This window comes from Canis lupus, chromosome 3, assembly GCF_003254725.2.
Source record: "Canis lupus dingo isolate Sandy chromosome 3, ASM325472v2, whole genome shotgun sequence".
NCBI lineage: Eukaryota > Metazoa > Chordata > Mammalia > Carnivora > Canidae > Canis > Canis lupus.
In genome coordinates this window covers 32,813,888-32,834,597 of record NC_064245.1, presented here as the reverse complement: position 1 = coordinate 32,834,597, position 20,710 = coordinate 32,813,888, and the positions used below count along the sequence as shown (strand labels likewise).

The 20,710-nt window shown below is 35.3% G+C and overlaps 1 protein-coding gene across 2 annotated transcripts in view; it reads left to right on the top strand.

Annotated features, from left to right (window-relative positions):
* The window catches only part of GABRG3 (gamma-aminobutyric acid type A receptor subunit gamma3), a 712,386-nt gene extending 692,865 nt beyond the window's left edge, over positions 1-19,521 (top strand). For both annotated transcript variants that reach the window (XM_025437254.3, XM_035714139.2), the window contains 4 exons: positions 3,812-3,964; positions 8,085-8,281; positions 8,569-8,628; positions 13,465-19,521. In XM_025437254.3, coding sequence (XP_025293039.1) covers positions 3,812-3,964; positions 8,085-8,281; positions 8,569-8,628; positions 13,465-13,746 — 692 coding nt within the window. In that variant the 3' untranslated portion in view covers positions 13,747-19,521. The remainder of the gene's footprint in view (positions 1-3,811; positions 3,965-8,084; positions 8,282-8,568; positions 8,629-13,464) is intronic.
* The last annotated feature ends 1,189 nt before the right edge of the window (positions 19,522-20,710 follow it).

Below are 20,710 nucleotides of genomic sequence, written 5' to 3'. Positions count from 1 at the left end.
GAAGATACCTCTGTGAAGGTGTGAGAAGACATGGTCATCAGAAAGGGAGCAAGTCTGGAGACTTAACAATGATGTTTAAAAGAGAGTCAAAGGAAGGTTTGGGTGCCTAAGCTGTAATAAATAAACAAGGTTATCTATGACATGGAATATATGATGATTTATAATAGTTCTGTCTGGAAACAATGCTGGGGTGAATTAAGAAGATGTGGCTGGCTAGTCTTTAGCCTTGAGGGAACTTTCTGTATTTTATTAATCTTTGTACTTCTAACTTCATGAAACACCATATTAGCTTAATAAATTTTTATTTCATAAATCTGTGCCATCATGCTAAAAAGTAGTAAATACAAATGCTCTTCCAAAAACTCTTCAGTACTTTCACATATTTTTTCTTACATTGGCTCAGGAAACACACATACACAGACACAGACACACACACACACACACACACACACACACACACACAAATAAGCTATTGGCAAAGAGCAACTTGTTCTTATAATTCCACATGACTTTTTTTTTTTAACCTTGATAGATCAAAGAGAAACTTCTCAGTCCTTTCCCAACTGTTTCTGTTCCATATTTCCCCCAGGAAATGGCCATCAGGCACATTCCAGGGTGCCTCTGGAGACCTCTATGAGTTCTAGATCCCTATTATGTGGCTTTAAGAGTCAATCAAAAACCCAGATACCTTTGGTTTGAGCAGAAATGATCACAGAAAATCAAAATCATTCTGGTCCAGGTCTTGAATTACATTAAGAAAGCTGCACATTAATAAGGGTGAATAGCTAAAACATCATAGAGAGGGGGGAAAAAAGCTTCTAGGGAACATGAAGCAAGAGCTGAGACTTCACACCCAAGTTGGAGCACACTGGGCCCGTGGGGGTGTGTGAGTGTCTGTGTGTGTGAATGCAGATGTGTGGGTTTATGTACACTTGCAGAAGGGGAATAGATAGAAGGAACTACATTTTTCTTCAGCCAAGAGCCCTAAAACTAATGGCAAATATAATTTAGACATATGGTTGGCCTGTCTGAAGAACTTTTCAGCCACATGTTTTCAAATGTAGGGAAGGACTTTTGCCTCCTTTGAGAAGGGCTTTTATCTCCTCTCCTCTTTTACCCCAGGCCTACACAAATTAAGTGTATACAGAAACATGTGATGCATCTGGACATTAGGACCCCCTGGCCTCTTCCAATTTAAGATGAGTGGCACATTGGCTATGTGTTGGTCTTCTTGTGTGGGGCAATGGGCTAGAACCCACAATTCACCCTGCCACTACTTCCTCAGGTATTTGTACCCTATAAAAGCTGGAAAACTAGAACCACAGGGCTCTCTGGAACTGCTTCTTAGGATGTGTCCCAAAACCTCACATAGAACAAACCGAGATATAGAATCAGGCCCCAGAATGTGGCCCTGACAGTTCATTTGATTTTCATACCTGATAATGGGATGTTCAGCAGATCTCTGAGTTAGGTAAATGTATATGTTGAGCACAGATATAGAGAGTCCATTTACTTCAAGTTGAGGGAAAGCAGATTTGCTAAAATGAATTGTGGGTCTGCTCTGAAATTGTCCCTCTCTTTCTCAGAAACCTACAATCGTAGCAGAGAAAATTATTCAACTCTGGATATTGCATCAATGTTGTGCTAATAACTGATCTGTTATGTTTTGTTTTTCTGTCTACTGTTTGTTTTCTGCTTAGCTTTTAACTGAAATTTTATGTAAAAAATAATAGGCATTTAAATATTGCACATAATTTAATAATATTTCCCCAGGAAATGATGTAATGGCATTCATATTAGAAAAATATCTTTCTGTCCTTTGATTGCTTCCGGTTAATCATTCTGATTTCTTTGTACTGAAATGCTAATTTGATTAAAATTTTAAGCATTTCTTAGAAAATGATCTCAATATTGATGTTCCATCAATTGTCCTGAATATTGCTACAAAAGAACACCACAAAAAAAATCTAATTATTGAAAGGCAGTTTTCATATGGGCTTAATATAGTCACCCTGTCAATCTTTTTAAGTAAAAAATGGGATTTAATTATGATCTTTTCATTAAACAGACACTAATTCATTGCTTATAATTATTGCTAAAGAAGAGAGATACATTATCTATAACTCAACCAGTTTATTAGTCTTAAAAATATATTAATGATTATAGAAATGAATTAATAATAATTCTTGGGAGGGGCTCAATGAGGACTTCCTGGTGAACTAAGTGATTTCTAAGCTGAGATTCAAAGGTGAGTGGAACTATTGGAATGCAGGAGAAAGAAGAAGAGCACCCTAGGCAGATGAAAAGATTTATTGGTCCTTGGGGAAGGATCTGGGTATGTCTGAGGACCTAGGGAGATTCTGATGTCCAGAGTCCGAAGACTACAGGGAAGGGGCATTGCATGCAGAATGGTATAAGCCATAATATAGTCATGACAATTATAAGAGGGTAGCAAGATGCTGGTAAAGGATTATAAGAGGAGATATATATTGATATTTGTGTTTTAGAATGATCCTTTTGATAGTAGGACATAGAATGGTCAGGAGTGGTGGAAAAGGACTAGTTGTCAGGAGATAGGTGGGGAGCTTGATAGAATCTGGCACTTGTGGGGAAAGGAATTGAGAGCAATGCAGGAATTGAAGAAGGGAAAAAGGAGTCACAGGTGGCTTCTGGATTTCTGCCTTGAAGAGAGAGAAAGTCTCTGGTGAGAGAAGAGCAGGCATTGGTGTGGAGGGAGATGATCATTCAAATCAGAATCTAGTGAATTTCTGATGCCAAAAAGGCTGAAGCCAGCATATTGAAGAGTGAAGGTCAAATGGGAAGAGGCAGACAAATATGCTCTCAGCAGAAAGTTGCCTAGAAAGGACTCAAATAGAGATGATTCTGGAATAAAATAATGTATTAAGCATTCACCCTCTCTTAATACCTCAGAGAATATTATGGCATTTCTAGTAACAACTATTTTGCTCCCAACTCTTTTATGGTATGGCTTTGCTGTAGTAGAAGGAAGCAGAATGTCATAAAATTATTTCTTCTGTTTGTTTTCCGGGTTGGCACAGCCTAACTTCTGGAGTCATGAAAGGATAAGATCAACATAAAAATATCAAATAAAACAAAATACAACGTTGCTAAGCTAAAATCATGCTATAAAAATAGAAATATAAAATTGTTACACAAATTTTGGTATAAAAGTTTATGTATAGCTCTGTTACTAGTGAAAAAACAAAATGACTGTGGATCTGCTTGAGGGTGGATTATATTATATTACCCTTGTTTTTAAACATTCAACATTCAGATGAACTCAAGCAATGATAGCACGTTGAGTAATGGTCTGTCCCAGATGAAATGTGCATGTCTGTCTCCTCTATCAATTCATATGTTTGTGTGTTTTCCAGTGACTAGTAAAATGTCTTGCACAGCCATGGATAAAATAAAGTTTATAAAAATTAAGTTTAAAAACACCAGCATTGGGCAGCCCGGGTGGCTTAGCGGTTTAGCTCCTCCTTCCGCCCAGGGCGTGATCCAGAAGACCTGGATTGAGTCCCACGTCAGGCTCCCTGCATGAAGCCTGCTTCTCCCTCTTCCTGTTACTCTCTCTCTCTCTCTCTCTCTCTCTCTAATAAATAAATAAATAATCTTTAAAAAAAAACAGCATTTTGACTTTTTTCACAATTTGATGCATTGTAGTTGTATATTTTTATCCAAGTCATACAATTAACAAAATTATTTCCCTGAATTATTTTTAATAATAAAATAAATAATCAAACTTAAACAAAGAAAGTCGTTTACTTTTGATAATATTTTATTACAGGTGATTATGTTGTCATGACTATATATTTTGAATTGAGTAGAAGAATGGGATACTTCACTATTCAAACATATATTCCCTGTATACTGACCGTGGTTTTATCCTGGGTGTCATTTTGGATCAAAAAAGATGCTACGCCTGCAAGAACAGCATTAGGTGAGTTTTAAAAAAAAAATAAAAAAAATATCTTTCACCGTTTTATTTACTAATACAGAACTATTCACAAAAATACTTCCAGTGAGAGAGACAGTTCATATGTAATTGATCTAATTTGAGGGCTTCTTAAACTGTGCTTAAATTATTTCAAGTAGGCAAGTCAGACTCTTCTTTCTGACAATGGAATTCCAAGTATGCCACTTAAAATAAGTTGGGGTTAAGGATGCAGAACACATCAATTACATCATCTGATCCTATGCTCTAAGGATGATGTCATCATAAAAAAATGTAGTCACACCCTGAGAATCTGTCACACTGAAAAGCCTCATTAGTGTAAAGAGACACAACTTTTCACACATTTTTGAGAATTGAAGACAATATCAGTAAAATAGTCTCTCAACAAAAGTTCTGATTGTTTAACAATCTTATAAAGTTATAATCTACACAATAAAGCTCAGTATCTTTTTTTAAGCTCAGGATCTTTTCATTAATTTTTCTCTGACCCTCAAAGTCCTCTTAATAAAAGATTAAATTTCAGTGGTTTTAGAATTGTGTATGTAACATTTTTAGATCAGTTTTTCTTTATGATAAGAATGTTACCTAATTTCCAATATTTTGATTTGTGAACAAAGGTAATATACAAGACTGAATATAGAGGTTGTTTGCCCAGACAAATGTCTTTCAGGAAAGAGGGAGCTCCCTCAATTTCAAAATCCTTGCAAAGTTTCTCATATTACCTTGTGTTTTCTCTGCATTTATTACTTTATTCTTTTTTTAAGATTTTATTAATTTATTCGTGAGAGACACTGAGAGAGAGACAGAGACAGACAGAGACAGAGACAGAGACAGAGACACAGGCAGAAAGGAAAGCAAGCTCCATGAAGGGAGCCTGATATGGGATTCAATCCAGGATCATGCCCTGGGCCAAAGGCAGGCGCTAAACCACTGAGCCACCCAGGGATCCCTATTCTTTTTTTAAAAACAAAGTACTTTTTGAGCAAGATAAACTAGCTTGCACTATCCTCCCAGTGTTTGTTTTGCATGCTTATAAAAAATACATAATAGAATTGGGAAATAATCCAGCAAAGTTACAACACAAATTTAGTAAATGTTCTTGGGGTTATGACCTTACAATTACAAATGCTGGGTGTCATAGTGAGCGTGACTTGAAAAATCAGCTTCTAAACAATATAATATGTAGTAATGGTTGCATAACTTGAAGCTATGAAGGTCCTGTCAAAGAGTCACCATGGTGGCATTAAGGAGATAGAGATACTGGAAATATATAAACCTGGAAAATAAAAGATTTACAGTTGAGAAGAGAGAAATGTCATGAACACCAGAATATTTAGCTGAGACACCAGAAAGCCTGTGCTTAGGACTGAAGGGGTACTCCAGACCACCTCTAAATAAAGCTTAAACCAAGCTATTATAGGAAATTAACTATCTGTCATAAGAAAGCATTTAACATGTTTTTAAAAAGGATAACATACTTAATAATCTTTGTAATGTATCATCCACAATATTAAGTATGCAATAAAAATTACTAGACATTCTTAGAAGTAGGAAAATGTGACCCATGATATAGAAAAAAAAGTCAATATAAAAAGACAAATCTGGTGTTGAATCAGTAGACACGAGCTTTAAAGCAGCTATTATAACAATGTTAAAGAACTTACAGGAAAATATAATGTTAATGAATGAACAGATGGATAATCTGAGCAGGTAAAGTATATTAAAACGTAAACTCTAGAATGAAATGTATAATAGTTGAACTGAAAAATTCACTAACTGGCCTTAAGAGTAGACTGAAGATAGCAGAATAAAAGGTCATGCATAATTGAAGACCAACATATAAAATTTACCTAATCTAAAGAAGAGAGGTATAAAAAGATTTTTAAAAATGAACAAAGCCTCAATGATCTGTAGGACAATATGAAGATGTATTACTATAACTGGGATTTCAGAATGGGAAATGAAAATGAATGAGATAAAAATTTTTGGAGAAATGAGGTTTTAACCTCATTGGGTTTTTAATTTAATTTTTAGGGCAGCCCTGGTGGCACAGTGGTTTAGCGCTGCCTGCAGCCAGATGTGATCCTGGAGACCCGGGATTGAGTCCCACTTCAGGCTTCCTGTATGGAGCCTGCTTCTCCCTCTGCCTGTGTCTCTGCCCCTCTCTCCCTCTGTCTCTATGAATAAATAAAATGTTTAAAAAAATTAAATTTTTAAATCCCTAAATTTTGTGGAAAAAAAATTCTGTAGACATGATACGATCACATTTTTTAATCTTATTTTATTTAAATTGAATCAATTAACATATAGTATATCATTACTTTCAGATATAGAGTTCAGCTATTCATCAATTGCATATAACACACAGTGCTCATTACATCATGTGCCCTCCTTAATGCCCATAACCCAAGGTCACCTCATTTTTTAAAAGTTAAATTAGATGTTTATTGAAAAATCTTTATTTTTATAAAAACACACTTGCCATCAGTGTAAACTTTTCAAGTTTACACAGCATTTTTACATAAAGCATCACAACTTTCCCACCTACACTAAAGAGAGCCTGGCATTCTGTTTTTACTGTACTGATCAAAGAAACAGATTCAAAGAAAGTAGGTGACTTTACATGACCAAATGCTGAGAAGGCCCAGAGAAACGCTGAGGGCATTGACTTCTGAGTCAATATCCTTTTATGCATGGCTGAGCTGTCCACTCTGTGCTATTATGCTCATTCTCCAACTGGCTCTGGCTAACTTCCCTGAGGAGGAACAAAGAAGCATTAAACAGGAGCTGTGATCCTCAGAAAGGAGGGAACTAATGTGCATTTATCTATCATGCTTACCCAATCACAGGGTGATACTGCCAGGTGGATATTTTATAGTATTCTTATCCAAGAACAGAGGTAGTAAGTGTTAATGTGCATATTCCTATGATTCCAGGATCCATGTCACTAGCCTGCCTGTCCAGCACCTCTAGCAGATTCTGATTTTGCAGGAGCTCATCTAGGGGAGAGTTAACCTTAACTCATTTCACATAATAATCATCCAGTTAGTTCATTCTTCTTCATGTTGAGTAGCCTCCATTCCTTTTTTAAATTTTTTTCCTTTTAAACCATCCATCACATATGCATCTGTTTTCTACAGTCTTTGATTAAATCTTTAGTATTGACCCATGTATATGAAATAGTCAAAGTCAAAACAACACTAAGTATTATTAATTAACTAATTAATCAATGAATCAATGCATTCTATGTGAAGCATTCACAGAAATGCCTAAAATGTGCTAGGCACAATGCTTGACAACAAGTAAGCAAAGATGAGCAAGACACAGTTTTTCTTGTAATGATCACACAATTTATTCAGAGAGACAGACATGCAAGGACTATAAAAATATATGCAATTCTCTGTGCTAATGCAGAAAGGAAGCACATAGAAGATAAGGGTAGTGTAGAGACACATGTTATCAACTCTGCCTAAGGAGCCATAAGCAATGGCACCTCATTAAGAATGGTACTTCAGCTGAGTCTCAAAGAAAGGTGGCAGTTTATAAGTTGCAGAAAGAAAAAAAAGGGAATAGTTTATATGGGCTGAAGAACAATGTGAGATGTGGAACAGAGAGACTGTATGGGGGACTGCAAACTTTCTTTTTAAAGATTTTATTTATTCATTCATGAGAGACACAGAGACAGTGGCAGAGACATAGGCAGAGGGAGAAGCAGGCTTCCTGCGGGGAGCCTGATGGGGGACTCAATCCCAGGATCCCAGATCAAACCCTGAGCCAAAGGCAGAGGCTCAACCACTGAGCCATTCAAGCTTCTCTGCAAACTATCTTTATTTTAAAAATATTTAAAAGACAAAATGTGAAATAGTTTGGGAATTTCTGAATAAATTGAAAGGTGTTGACTTAATTCAGGTATTTTAATGTTATTATAAGAACTATGGTAAAAATTGTATGGAAATGTTGTTTGCAAAATTGTATAGACATTAAAATTAAGAATACTATTACTTTTATACAATGTCGAGAAGAATTTACCTAAAAATAAATCACTGTTGGAGTGGAGGAATTTTTTATGGCTCCTTTTACATCTTGATAACTATCCTCTGTACAGGCATCACCACAGTGCTGACCATGACCACACTCAGTACCATTGCTAGGAATTCCTTGCCTCGTGTGTCCTATGTGACTGCCATGGACCTCTTTGTGACTGTTTGCTTCTTATTTGTCTTTGCTGCTCTGATGGAGTATGCCACCCTCAACTACTATTCAAGTTGTAGAAAACCAACTACCACTAAGAAGAAAACTTCGGTGAGTTCCAGTAGCGACGATTTTCTGGAAGAGTAGTGAAAGGATAGTTTGCAATGATCCTTATTCCTAAAGATCTTATACAATATTATGTAAATAGCTAAGTCAACAAGATGTCAAAACAACAAGATAGAGAACTTGAATATATGAATATGACCCTACAGCACCTCTTCACCTTACCTACCAGTGACGTAGATTGATATAATCATACATGAAAAGTTGCTCTTAACTAAGGTGTTTTATGATACAGATTTCCAGTTTTCTAATTATTTTTTCTCTTTTCCTTGTAGTTGTTACATCCAGATTCCTCAAGATGGATTCATGAGCGAATAAGCCTACAAGCCCCCTCTGTATGTATAGCATTGAAGATGCAAATATTTCTGAGCACCCTTACTAAACTAAGTTTGAATAATAAGTTATTGTTTATGTATGCATGTATTGAAGAACAACGAGTAATGAACATAGTCTCTTCAAAAATGTGTATACTTTTTAAACATCAATTTATAAAATAAAGGGAAAAAATTAATCATAATCCTTCTACCCAAGGATTAGCATATACATACATATTTATATTTTTAACTCAAAAATATGAATAAGTTTTTGTGTTATAAATATTATAGGATTGTTTTAATGATTGCAGTATATGTCATGACTGCTACACAGACAGTCTTGGCTGGATACCGGCTAATCCACACCTTTTCACTTTTATACATATTCTTATCACTGCAGTTTTGCATAAACCTATGACTATATTAACTTAATATAAATTCATAGAAGCAAAATGACTGGGCCAATAGGGTTGCTTGGCTCCATTAGTGTGGAACACACACCTCCCAGAACTCGCCCTGTATTAGGCTTGATAATCAAACAGAAAAAAATGCCTTCTGCAAACTGTTCCCTTAGCATTTCTTTGATTATTGATAAAATCCAATATTTTACACTTGTTTTTTATTTGTATTTCTGTTTTCATGAATTGTTTTTATTCCTTTTAACTTTTATGAAAGTTTTTTATATAACCTTTATAACTTTTTATGTCCTTTAACTTTTTAAAGTATCAATCCTCCAGTTATTTATATTATTTATTATATATATTGTATTTTATATAACCTAAAACTTGTATAGTCACATACAGAATAATTAAGAATATTAATATATTTTTTGTTGTGTAGTTTATTTTTAAGTTTTATGGCAATGTTGTCACTATCATTTCTTGTACTTTTTTCTACATGCATGGTTTTAAATCTCCTGTTGCCAAATCTATCAGCCTTCCCTTTTGTGATTTCTGCCCCTTGTGTCCCCCCTACTCTCAAAATCATATAACTCTCTCTTGCCTTCTTTTGAGCACAAACTCTGTTGGACACTATGTTCTAAGTGTTTTCATGTATCAATTCATTTTATCTTCACAACAATCCATTCTACTGATGAGAAAACTGAAATATGGAGAAATTAAGCTCTGTAAATATTGGTTAAGGTTAAACAATTTACAATATAGTTATATTTAATTATTAATGCATCTGAATTTTTAGTTTGTGGCTTGAGGTAAGAATCTATCAAAAATTGAGAAATGTTTTTAAATCACTACCTTTTTTATCATTTAACAAAATTTATATATAGCTACTTGTTTCCCTTTATACCTATCAATTCACTAATTACACTGAATGCTTTATGCCTACCCATATGGGGTTTTCTAACTACTGATCGGTAATTTATGTTTAGTGCATTTCAACACATTTTTTTTCAAGGAAACTGCTTTGTTATCTATACTCTGCAAGGGTATCATTTTAGTTCTGACATAAGGTGAGAGGTGAAGCCACTTTTATAGCTGTGGGAAGCCACAGAGAACATACAGATTTGCCAGCAAATGCTTCCAACCAGTAACAGACTGAAAAGTAATGGGAAAGTTTGGGAGTGGGGATGCTGTAACAGAGACAAGTCAAAACAAAGAGAGAGCCTGAGGCCCACAAAGCACATTATCACACAGCCAGTGGGTTGGGAGTGGAAGAATTATTGACACCTTTGGTATAAAAAAGCTACTCCCAAAGGAAAGAATCTTTTTAATATAGAGAAAAAAGAAATTTTCACAAAACTCTAGGAATTGTTTGCTTGTTTTTAAAAGGGAAAGTATAATGACTTTGAAGAAAGTACATAGAAAAACAATCTAGAGAGAAAGGGTTGTAGGCCAGGTGAGAAGACACAGAGAGATCTTCAACAGAAGTTCATAAAATAGCCAAAGAAAAAGAGTTTTCCAAGGTTGGATAATAATTGTCAATGTCTTCGATTCTACTCTGAAATATCCACAGGTTAAGCTAATTAAAGGGCTGCTATTACCAACATCTGCAGAGATGGGCAGCCTCTAAGCAATGATGGACACAACCCAGGCCTCACAAACAAACATGTGTGCACTTTGGGGCAAGTTTTTCAAATATCTCTGTGCCTCAGTTTCCTAATCTGTAAAATGCAAAGCTAACCACTTCATATGTACAATAGTACCTGTCACCCAAGAAACACAGCATTTCCAGGGAAGTCATAAGACTATATTTTACATGCAGGCAAAGCAGAAGTGAGTCAGGGACCTTGCTTGGCTGCAGATGACCTTGGGGACTCATTAATTAAAATCTCTATTTTGAGCACAATTTGAAATGTTTATGACAAATGAGAGTTACACATTTAAGAAAGTATTTACACAATTTGATATATGACTGTTTAAAGCTCTTAGCATCCTAAATTTTATCGCAATATTATAAAATGCAATTAGTTTTATTTCAAAACAGTGAGCTGTAGAGATATACATAGGGCTCTCTTAATTATTAGATCAGGTTTATGTGTGTTTCAATGATCATGAGTTTGATAAATGAAGAAGTGAAATAGGGGTTTCTCTTGCTCCCAGAAACCTTGTTGCTTATTTGCCTACAGCTCCTCTTGTCACCCTTTAGATCTCTTGTGAGCTGTCCTCACAAGAGATGTGAGCTGTCCTCACAAGGTCCTTCAGAACCTTCTTTTTTTAAAAAAAAAGATTTTATTTATTTATTCATGAGAGACAGAGAGAGAGAGAAAGAGGCAAAGTCACAGGCAAAGGGAGAAGCAGGCTCCATACAAGGAGCCTGACGTGGGACATGATCCCGGGTCTCCAGGACCATGCCCCAGGCTGAAGGAGGCACTAAACTGCTGAGCCACCCTGGCTGCCCCTTTCAGAACTTTCTGATGCCCTTTCTGCATCATCTTCCTTTAGGCATGCCATGCCAGTAATGGCTGGCTTCTCATCTGTGTGTCGTCACTACAGAGGCACAAAAGGTCGAAGAAATAAAAGGATAAATATCTATCTGAACACTGTCAAAACACACCTGCAATTATTATTTATTAAAGGCAGATTTTTCCAACCAAGGCTTGCCAAAAAGTTGCAAATTCCTCAAATGTACTAGACTACAGACAGGAATCAGCTTTTTAAATTTTTTTCAGCAAACCCCCCTGGTGATTTTTATAACCACTCAAGGTTAAGAATCATTAACCTAGAGATGTGTCCACAGTGGAGCCTATAGAACAAAAAGCTTTTGTTTTGGTCCATTGCCCAGAGTTCTGGAGGAAGGTAGAAGGCTGCACCATCATGCTCCTGACTGGCCATTGGTAGGTATGGAGTAGGCAATACTTCATGAACATGTGGTCCAGGACATCTCACTTTAGGTTGAACGTCACACACAGACACTTCTCAATTAAAAGGATGCCCCCAAAAGGCTACCAGTTGTGATGCTGAGTGCTCTACATTTTTACTTGATTCATTTTTGGTAAAAATACAGTTGACCCTTAAAAGAAATACAGTTGACCCAATAACTCAGGGGTTATGGGTGCTAACCCTCCCAACACATGCAGTTGAATATCCGCGTATAACTTTTTTTTGTCCTTGTATAACTTTTAACTCCCCAAATACTTAACTCATAGTCTACTGTTGAGTGGAAGCATTACCAATAACATAATAACAATAACCAATAGTTGATTAGCATATATTTTGTGTATGTATTATGTACTATATTATTACATTGACATAAGATAGAGAAAATGTTTTTAAGAAAATCATAACGAAAAGTAAGTACATTTATAGTACTGGACTTGTTATTTTTTGAAAAAAATCTGCATACAAGTGGACCTGCATTGTTGAAATCTATGTTGCAGGGCCAACTGCATAACAGGTACTCAAGATGCTTTCTAATGAATTCCAAAAGGTCTCTCTCCCAGCAAAGTACAAAGGATCTAGTCAGTTAGCTGAGACTGGGTTTGTATGTCCAATTCTCCCTTGATGTCAGCATCTTACCACTTTTACTGACACACTTTGGTCACTCAGTTCAGCCAGCACAAATGAAACTAAACCAGAAAGGGAACTGTGATTTTTAATTCTCTCACATTACTTAGTCAAATTTAGAAATATATCCTCTTGACAAACTTCAAGTTAATACATAATTCATAATTATTGGAAGAACTAACAAGCACCTGAGGAATTGACAAGTCTATTTGAAGCCACTTCTCAAGTTTAAAAGTGATACCTCTCATTTATGAGTGAACATAAGCCATCCCCTCTCCTTTACCTGCCCTACATTGACTTTTCCACATCAGGAGGAGAGCTAGGGAAGTAGAAAATAAAACATTCCACTGTACACACTTTTGACTATGTCTCTTAATATGACAAGTGGTGTCTGGCCATCACACACTGCAAGCTATTTTTTTACATAAATTACATGGAACAGGAAGATTCTTTCATCATTCTTATATACCATAATTTTTACTATTTACTAATTAGGGAAAAATAAATTTATCTCTCTACATTTTAAATTTACTGCTTAACATTTAAGGATTATATACAATATGTACATATTTACTCCAAATCAACAAAAAAGTAAGCAAAACAGAGACTTGAAATGGTTAATACACATCTGAAAACGTATTCAGCCCCCTCTGAGATATGCCAGTTTTGAAAACTCCACTGTACTCCTTTTGCATTAGATGTATAGATATTGAATTGGCAGATTGAACTCTCAAAGATCAAACTGTCCAGTGCAGGGATGGAGATTGTGTGGGAAGGGGCATGGCATTGTCCTCTTTATCTAACGGACAGACATAACATGCCTATTTCTTAATTCACCTTGGGCTGTTCTTATTGCATTTCATGATGATTTTTATGTTGTTCTTATTGCCTACAGAACTATTCTCTCCTTGACATGAGACCACCACCACCTGCAATGATCACTTTAAACAATTCTGTGTACTGGCAGGAATTGGAAGATACCTGTGTCTATGAGTGTCTGGATGGCAAAGACTGTCAGAGCTTCTTCTGCTGCTATGAAGAATGCAAATCGGGATCTTGGAGAAAAGGGCGTATTCACATAGATATCTTAGAACTGGACTCATATTCCCGGGTCTTTTTCCCTACATCATTCCTGCTTTTCAACTTGGTCTATTGGGTTGGATACTTGTATCTCTAAATGTTGCTGTGGTAGAGTAAAGAGCACTAGGTTTCTCTCTTTACCTTTCACCTTCCCGAGACCAGTAGTGACCAATTGGGGTAGGAAGGAAGGACACTGCTCAGTTTATCTGAAGTTATACATTACCTTTGAGCAGTAGAAGAGGACGTGGCAAATATTTCTATTATGTATTTCACACTCACACACATGCGTGCACACACATACATTGAGTTCCAAAGTGATATTCTTGCTAATCCCTTATTGAATCTGTAGCTTGGTGATGTTTATGAATAAGGTTTTTGGATCTTGGAAGCAGTTGCCAATTATCATTGCCAAAAAATATGTAAAACATGCAAGAAAATATCCAAGAAGCTCTCTCGGGCTAAGACCCCTTCTGGGTCTTTCCCCTGCAGCCCTTAGGGGTACCAGTGCCCATGTTTGTGGTGTCACTGCTTGCTAGATAGGACACACTCATGCTGACCTCAGCCCCATGTTCCCAGGCAGTCTGAGTTCAAGTGTGAACTGCAGTGAGTTTTGACCCAGTTTCCTCTCCCTGTGGCCTCTTTTATTCCGGTACCATCATTGTTATCTAGCATTCCTTTATCAAATAATCTCATCCTAGGCTTGGGAAGGCTGTATATGCATCATCCACAAGTTTCCAGTTGAGAAAAAAAATATGATTTTCAAAATTCTTGTGTTTCTGAAGTCAATGATATGATCTCTGAACATCAGAAGGCTATTACTTTATTCCAAACTACTGAAAGTCAGCAGTATTTTTAAATTTGTTTTCTTGGATTAGTTCAGCTAAAGTTCAACATTTACTTTAGGAGTTATGTTTTACTAGAGCAAAATACAACCCCAGAGTATGTATCTTGCTTATGTTATGCTATTACAGATTCAGTGATTATCTTCATCTTGCAAAGAAAGGCATACAGCATTCACAAGCCTTTGTCTTGAAAATGTTTTCCAGGGTGTGAAAGAAATGTAGATAGAATTTTAAAATTTCTTAGTGAATATTAACTTTTAAGTCAAATCAAACTTAGATGCAAAAACAAGGGCAATGGCTATCATCAATGATATATTTTGATGAACAAAAATTATTTTATACTTTGAAATATGAATATGTAGCAAAATCCCAAAGAAAAAAACCCTGAGATTATTACTCTTTTGATATTTTTATAACACAAAACTAACTTGCTTCTTGATGTTAGTTCTTTGTTATAACTGGACACCAGTATGTACTTCACAAGACTCTTCAGAAGCTTCCCACCATTGATAGGATAAAAGTCCTACCAGTTCACTAATACTGCTTTGGCATTATTAAAATTTTGGTACTAAAATTTTGGTACCAATATCTCTGTGATTCTCATTTTTCTCACCCAGAAAACGGAATTAATTTTATTGGAAATCATATAATCTTATTTTAATTATCTACTGTAAATAGGATTACTACTCAGAAAAAAAGTAAAATAATATACAGGGAGAATATATCAAAGTACTGATTTCATACAATTTACTGGATGCAGACCAACACAAGGGGATGGGAGTGGAAGAGGCTAAACAAAGTAAAATTAGATGAGTCTTTATTTTTATGAACATGATTCATATCAAGTGAATGCAAATATTGGAATACGATATTCTGAGTCTATATATTGTGAGACATCCAAGCGCATTATTTTCCTTCCTGTCAACTCCCTGCCTTTTGACTTGATAGTTGCTACATGGGCCACAAACCAATTGGATTCTATTTAGCTAATTCAGTTTAAGACATAAAATAATGATAAATATTTGTAGAGAAATAGGTTGAACCTATTGACTTACATGAAATTTATACTCTATCAGAGAATTTCACCTACTAGCATCCTTGTTCTGTCTCTTATGCATAAACACTCTCCCAAACCTGGCAGTGGTAGTCTGGAGGCTCCCTGACCAAAGAACTCCCACCATGTCCCACCAAACACTGAGTACACATGGAAGGTGGCCCGAGGTTGGTCTTCTTCAAACATAATTTTCGACTTCATGAATTTATAATCTCTAAATATGAAGAATTTCAACCTGTTATGTCTTTTTAAAAATTCTGGAGGGAAATGAATTTTCTAGTGAAATTCTTCTTGGAAGGAAAATAACCTAAGAACACTTTTATAACTTAAGTTTGGTCCAATTTTACCTGAAAAAATTTATTGATGCTTCTTGTTTCAAAGCCACTCAATATTTGGGTGTCATTGGCAATTCTTATGAAATTATATGTATAGGATGTACCATACCAATAACCTGCTTCCTGAATCCAACCATTCTCTTCTCCCTGAACTCAGTCATCCTACTGATCTAAGCATACTAGTTCATCATTCATTTTTCATGAAGGAAAACTTTCGTCTCAAGAGAGTGTAATAGATGTTCGCTCACAACATGCAAAATACATTCCTGCACATACAGCTATCTACCCAATATGGGTTCTGACTAAAAAGAACTCAAACATACCCTCAAAACACACCGTCAGTTTCTCTGCAGGCTTGCCTGTTCAAATTCTCTTAATCAATCTCAACTCCTGAGATGAGCCTTCAGTCCACAAAATAGAAGAGTAGCATGTACCTTATTCATATAGAGAGATCAGGGGCTTGCTTGAGAAAGTCTGTATAAGTTTACATTTTGGAGGAAGGAAGAAGATAGGCACAGGGAGAATATGAGGGAAGCGCATCACTCTTAAGTTGAAGGACTCCTTCACCAGTATGCTTGGTTAGTAGAATATGTGTGAGGTACATGGATATAAGACTGTTCTGCACAGACCCAGCATCCTTCAGCTCTGCCCAGCTTGCTGTGCACTTAGACTTGAGAAATATTTTTGTGGTTTTGCAGCAGCTGGTGGAGACATTGTGTGAGTGACTGGTATTCTAAAGGTGCTACTGCGTTCCTCACTTTCAGAAATACTGTAAATTGGAGAAGTGAGAGTTCCGTATTTTGAAAAGGATTTCTAATTTATTACCACTGTGGATCATACTTACAACTGTGACTGTCTCTCCTTTAAGCTGCATCCAGACTAAGAGGCAAAGAGAAGGCATTTCACATTACAGGGATTAGAGAAAAATGCTTCTTTAGAGCCTAGAAAGTTCAGTTTGTACAAAGTCTCAACACCATTGACCAGACGAGAGAGATTCTCAGGTACTGGACAGTGAAGGACAATGTCACTATAACTTACTCTGGACCCAGCCAATACTGCCCCCAATTTACCCAACATATGCCTTACAATAACACATAAAGCTTATACCATACACATCTTATAGATTTTCTATTTTCTGTAATCACATATGTTTCATGTGAGGTTTTTTATTGTTTATGAATGGATGCAGACAGAATTTTCTTTTTTTTTTATGTACCAAGCAGTTTTATCCTTAATTGTATATCAAATCTGTTAAGAACACAGTTTTTATGGATTCAAGTGAAAAAACACTTGTCCTCCATGGCAAATGATTTTAGGCAACATAAGGGAAATTGAGGCCAATCTAAAAGTCAGTGACATAGTGCTTATGATGAGATGTGAGTGTCCACATAGAACCTTCACACCAAGTCTTTTTACCTGGCCATAGCTTGCTGCAGTAGAGGTGTCTAAACATATTTTTTGCTGCTCTGCAAAATACCACACTCTGCAAACAAAGGTGGGTAATAGACAACCCTATTTTGCTTTAAACAATACTTGCTACAACTAGGAAGCAACGGGGCACTCTTTATCTAAAGGGCTAGAAAATAAGACAAACAAAACCTCTTCTTCTTTGATCATTTTTATTCAGCTGCCAATAATTGAGAACTTTCTGTGATTTACTTTGCAAACTTGAAGAACTATAACTGGTTTCCAACCATTATACTTATCACTATATTAGATCAGTGCTCTCGAGACACAAAGCACTTTGAAATCTCCACGATCTTACAGCTGTCTGCTTTTTCTAAGTTTATAAACTATATACATATGAAGTTTCATCCTCAATTTCTGTAAAAATCAAAAGTTAGTGAATGATTTGGAGAAAAAATAGTCAAATATAAATACACATTAAAATGTTTATGATCAGTATTGACCTTCAGAACACTATTATTTTTAAAATAATCAGAAAAGGGTCTGGAAATAAGATGGGGAAATATTGTAAATACACTGTAAATGTGAAATTCACAACTTTCTGTTGAGTCCCCTTCAAATTGCCCCAAATTGAGGAAGTGTGCAATCTGTACATGTTTCTTTCTCTCAAAATTGCCTGTAGGAAACATTCAGGTTCACACGGTTTAGAAGTACCTCCACATTGTATAGTCATATTCAAAGAACCAGAAAAAAGAACAGTTCAGGCTAAATGACAAATCTCTTCTTGTATTCCTTACTGACTTACCTTTTACTTTAAAAATAAATTTTTATCATTATAAGGGGAAAGCATTATATGTTGAGAAAACAGGATGACAACTCAGCCATTCAAATCTCCAGGAGAATAAAATCTTTGCTTTTTCTAATGTCTGATAGTTTTGAAGACTAGAGACTACAGCATTTCCATTCCTACTTTAAAAATTTCTTCTGATTACAAGTTAGCAATTTCAGGCTATAAGCCTGGTCTATTTCTAATAAAGTCAAAAGAGAGAATGTTCCCTACAATTTGTTTTTCAAAATGTCCTTTAGCTAAATGATGATTTTGTTTCTAATGTTGTCAATAAAATATCATAAGCCTCTGATTACTCTGCTCACATAAAAACTAAATTTTAGACTAGTTTAAATCAATGCTAAAAAATTAGTTGAACAGTCACTAACAAGTTTTCAATGTTTTGAGCTAATCAGATCGTATAATATAGAAACATGAGCTAGAAAATTAGGAAGACAAAACATGCAAATGTGCATAGACACACACATGCACTTGTGTGCACACACACATACACACTTCTGTACACACATATGCACTCACACAAAACAAACACTGCTTGGATACAACATTCAGGTAATTGAAGGAAATGTAAATTGTTGTACTTGAATTATTCAGATAATGACCTATTTTCACCACTTCATTTTTTGTTTTTGTTTGTTTGTTTTTGTTATTATTTATTTATTTATTTATTTATTTATTATTTTTTTAATAGTAAATTTATTTTTTATTGGTGTTCAGTTTGCCAACATACAGAATAACCACTTCATTTTTTGAATTTGTAACCACAACACAGTTTTCCCAGCTGAATGGACCAGCTTCACAAAGTGAGGATGATAATGGGTCCTGCAGGGAAGAAAGTTCCTCTATGTCTTTTGAACAGGTTAAACTCAACAGACTGTAAAGAATAATGAAGATCAATTGTCAATAAGGAAATCCTCCAGATTGAGGAGGTAGCTGCTATCTTTCCCTCTTTTCTAGTTATTTGGATTTTTCTTCTTTGTTTTTCCCACAAATCAGTTATTCATAAAAGAATTAAAGTTCCATTAAAAAGTAGAAGTCCTAACTCACAGTCAGACTGATTTTGAGGAACAAATGATAAGTGCTTTAATTTGGTTAGAATTTATTACAATAGTTTTTTATCATGCACTGTCATATATAAAAGGAGGGTTTTGGGGGCGTGAGTTTGTCAACTGAGTGAAAGCCCCCCAATACACGTAGTAACAGTTTAGTCACTTTGATGGGGAGATCAGAACACCCCATCTTCTACGTCCCAATCAACCCACCCACCATTTAATTAACATGCCCCATTCATTTAGTCCATGCACTGGTTAGTGCAGGTTAGCCCTGCAATCTATAGAAAAATTTTTAAAAGAAAAGAAAAAAAAAAACTGCACTCTGAAGTAACTTTCAGTGCAATTACAAGATAAGTAATGATAGAAAATTCACATAATTTGCTGACTAAATTTTCAAATTATGAACCAGATAGTGTAAGATTTTAGAAGAAATAAACTGTGCTGCATCACTATAATTATCATCACCATTATCACCATCATCAATGTCACCATTTTCATCTATATCCTTTTTCATGCTCCATACTAGTCCTCACTTATTGATCCAAAACAAAGGTTTAATGTTTTTCCCAAATCATAATGAAATTAGAATTTAAATTAAGAAGAAAATTGAAAAGTTTAAATATGTAGTTTATATATTAAATATGCAAATAATTGTTTAAAATGTTGCTTTCCTAAAACATTTCCATAACTTCTCTGTGTCCCTCCAGTTCTATCTACCCTGATTCAAACAAAATTTGAAATAATTCCTTTTTATTGGTTATTGTTTATTGGTTTATTCTGGGTTTTATGTTTGTTTGCTTTTTTTAAAATCTCATTTGGCTTTTTTATTCTTATTCTTTTTCATGAGGATAACACATGTAATGGATAAGACCTCTTTTCCCTAAAATGGATGTACCTGTGGACACCACAGATTTTCTTAGCCCAAAAGGACAATCAATATGCTTCTTATTATACAGTTTGGGTCTGAACTTTGATTACTCCTAATTTATCTTGAGATTTTTACTTTGAGATAGAAATAGACATAGGCAAAATATATTGATTATATACAGAGTTTACTATTATATTACCTGTTTAGAATAATTCTACAAAAACATTGTAAATGATACTTTCAATCATCTTGACTTTCAAAATGACTAATTTTGTGCTAGTAAACAACGTTTACAGGCACATAGTTGTATAACTACATAACATATTTTTCCTTACAAGCAGCTCCTGGACTGAGTGAAAGGGTCATTCCTCATGAGTGCATTTTCTATGGAAGATTTTAGAAGAGTAATAATTTTCAGGGATTGGGCCTGGGTTGTCTTGTAAGAAGCAAAGGGCCATCTTGTGTTTACATGCAGTGATGTGTATGTATGTATTTGTATATGTATGTACAGTGGTAAAACTGGAAAAACTTATTAACATGTGTATTACTCTACCCATCACCCCAAATGTAGTTGAAACAAGTAGGAAGGAGCAGAGTTTCCTAGTGATAGCATATTCGCTTCCTAAGCATTTAGTTAAGGAAAAGGGAGTGAGGGA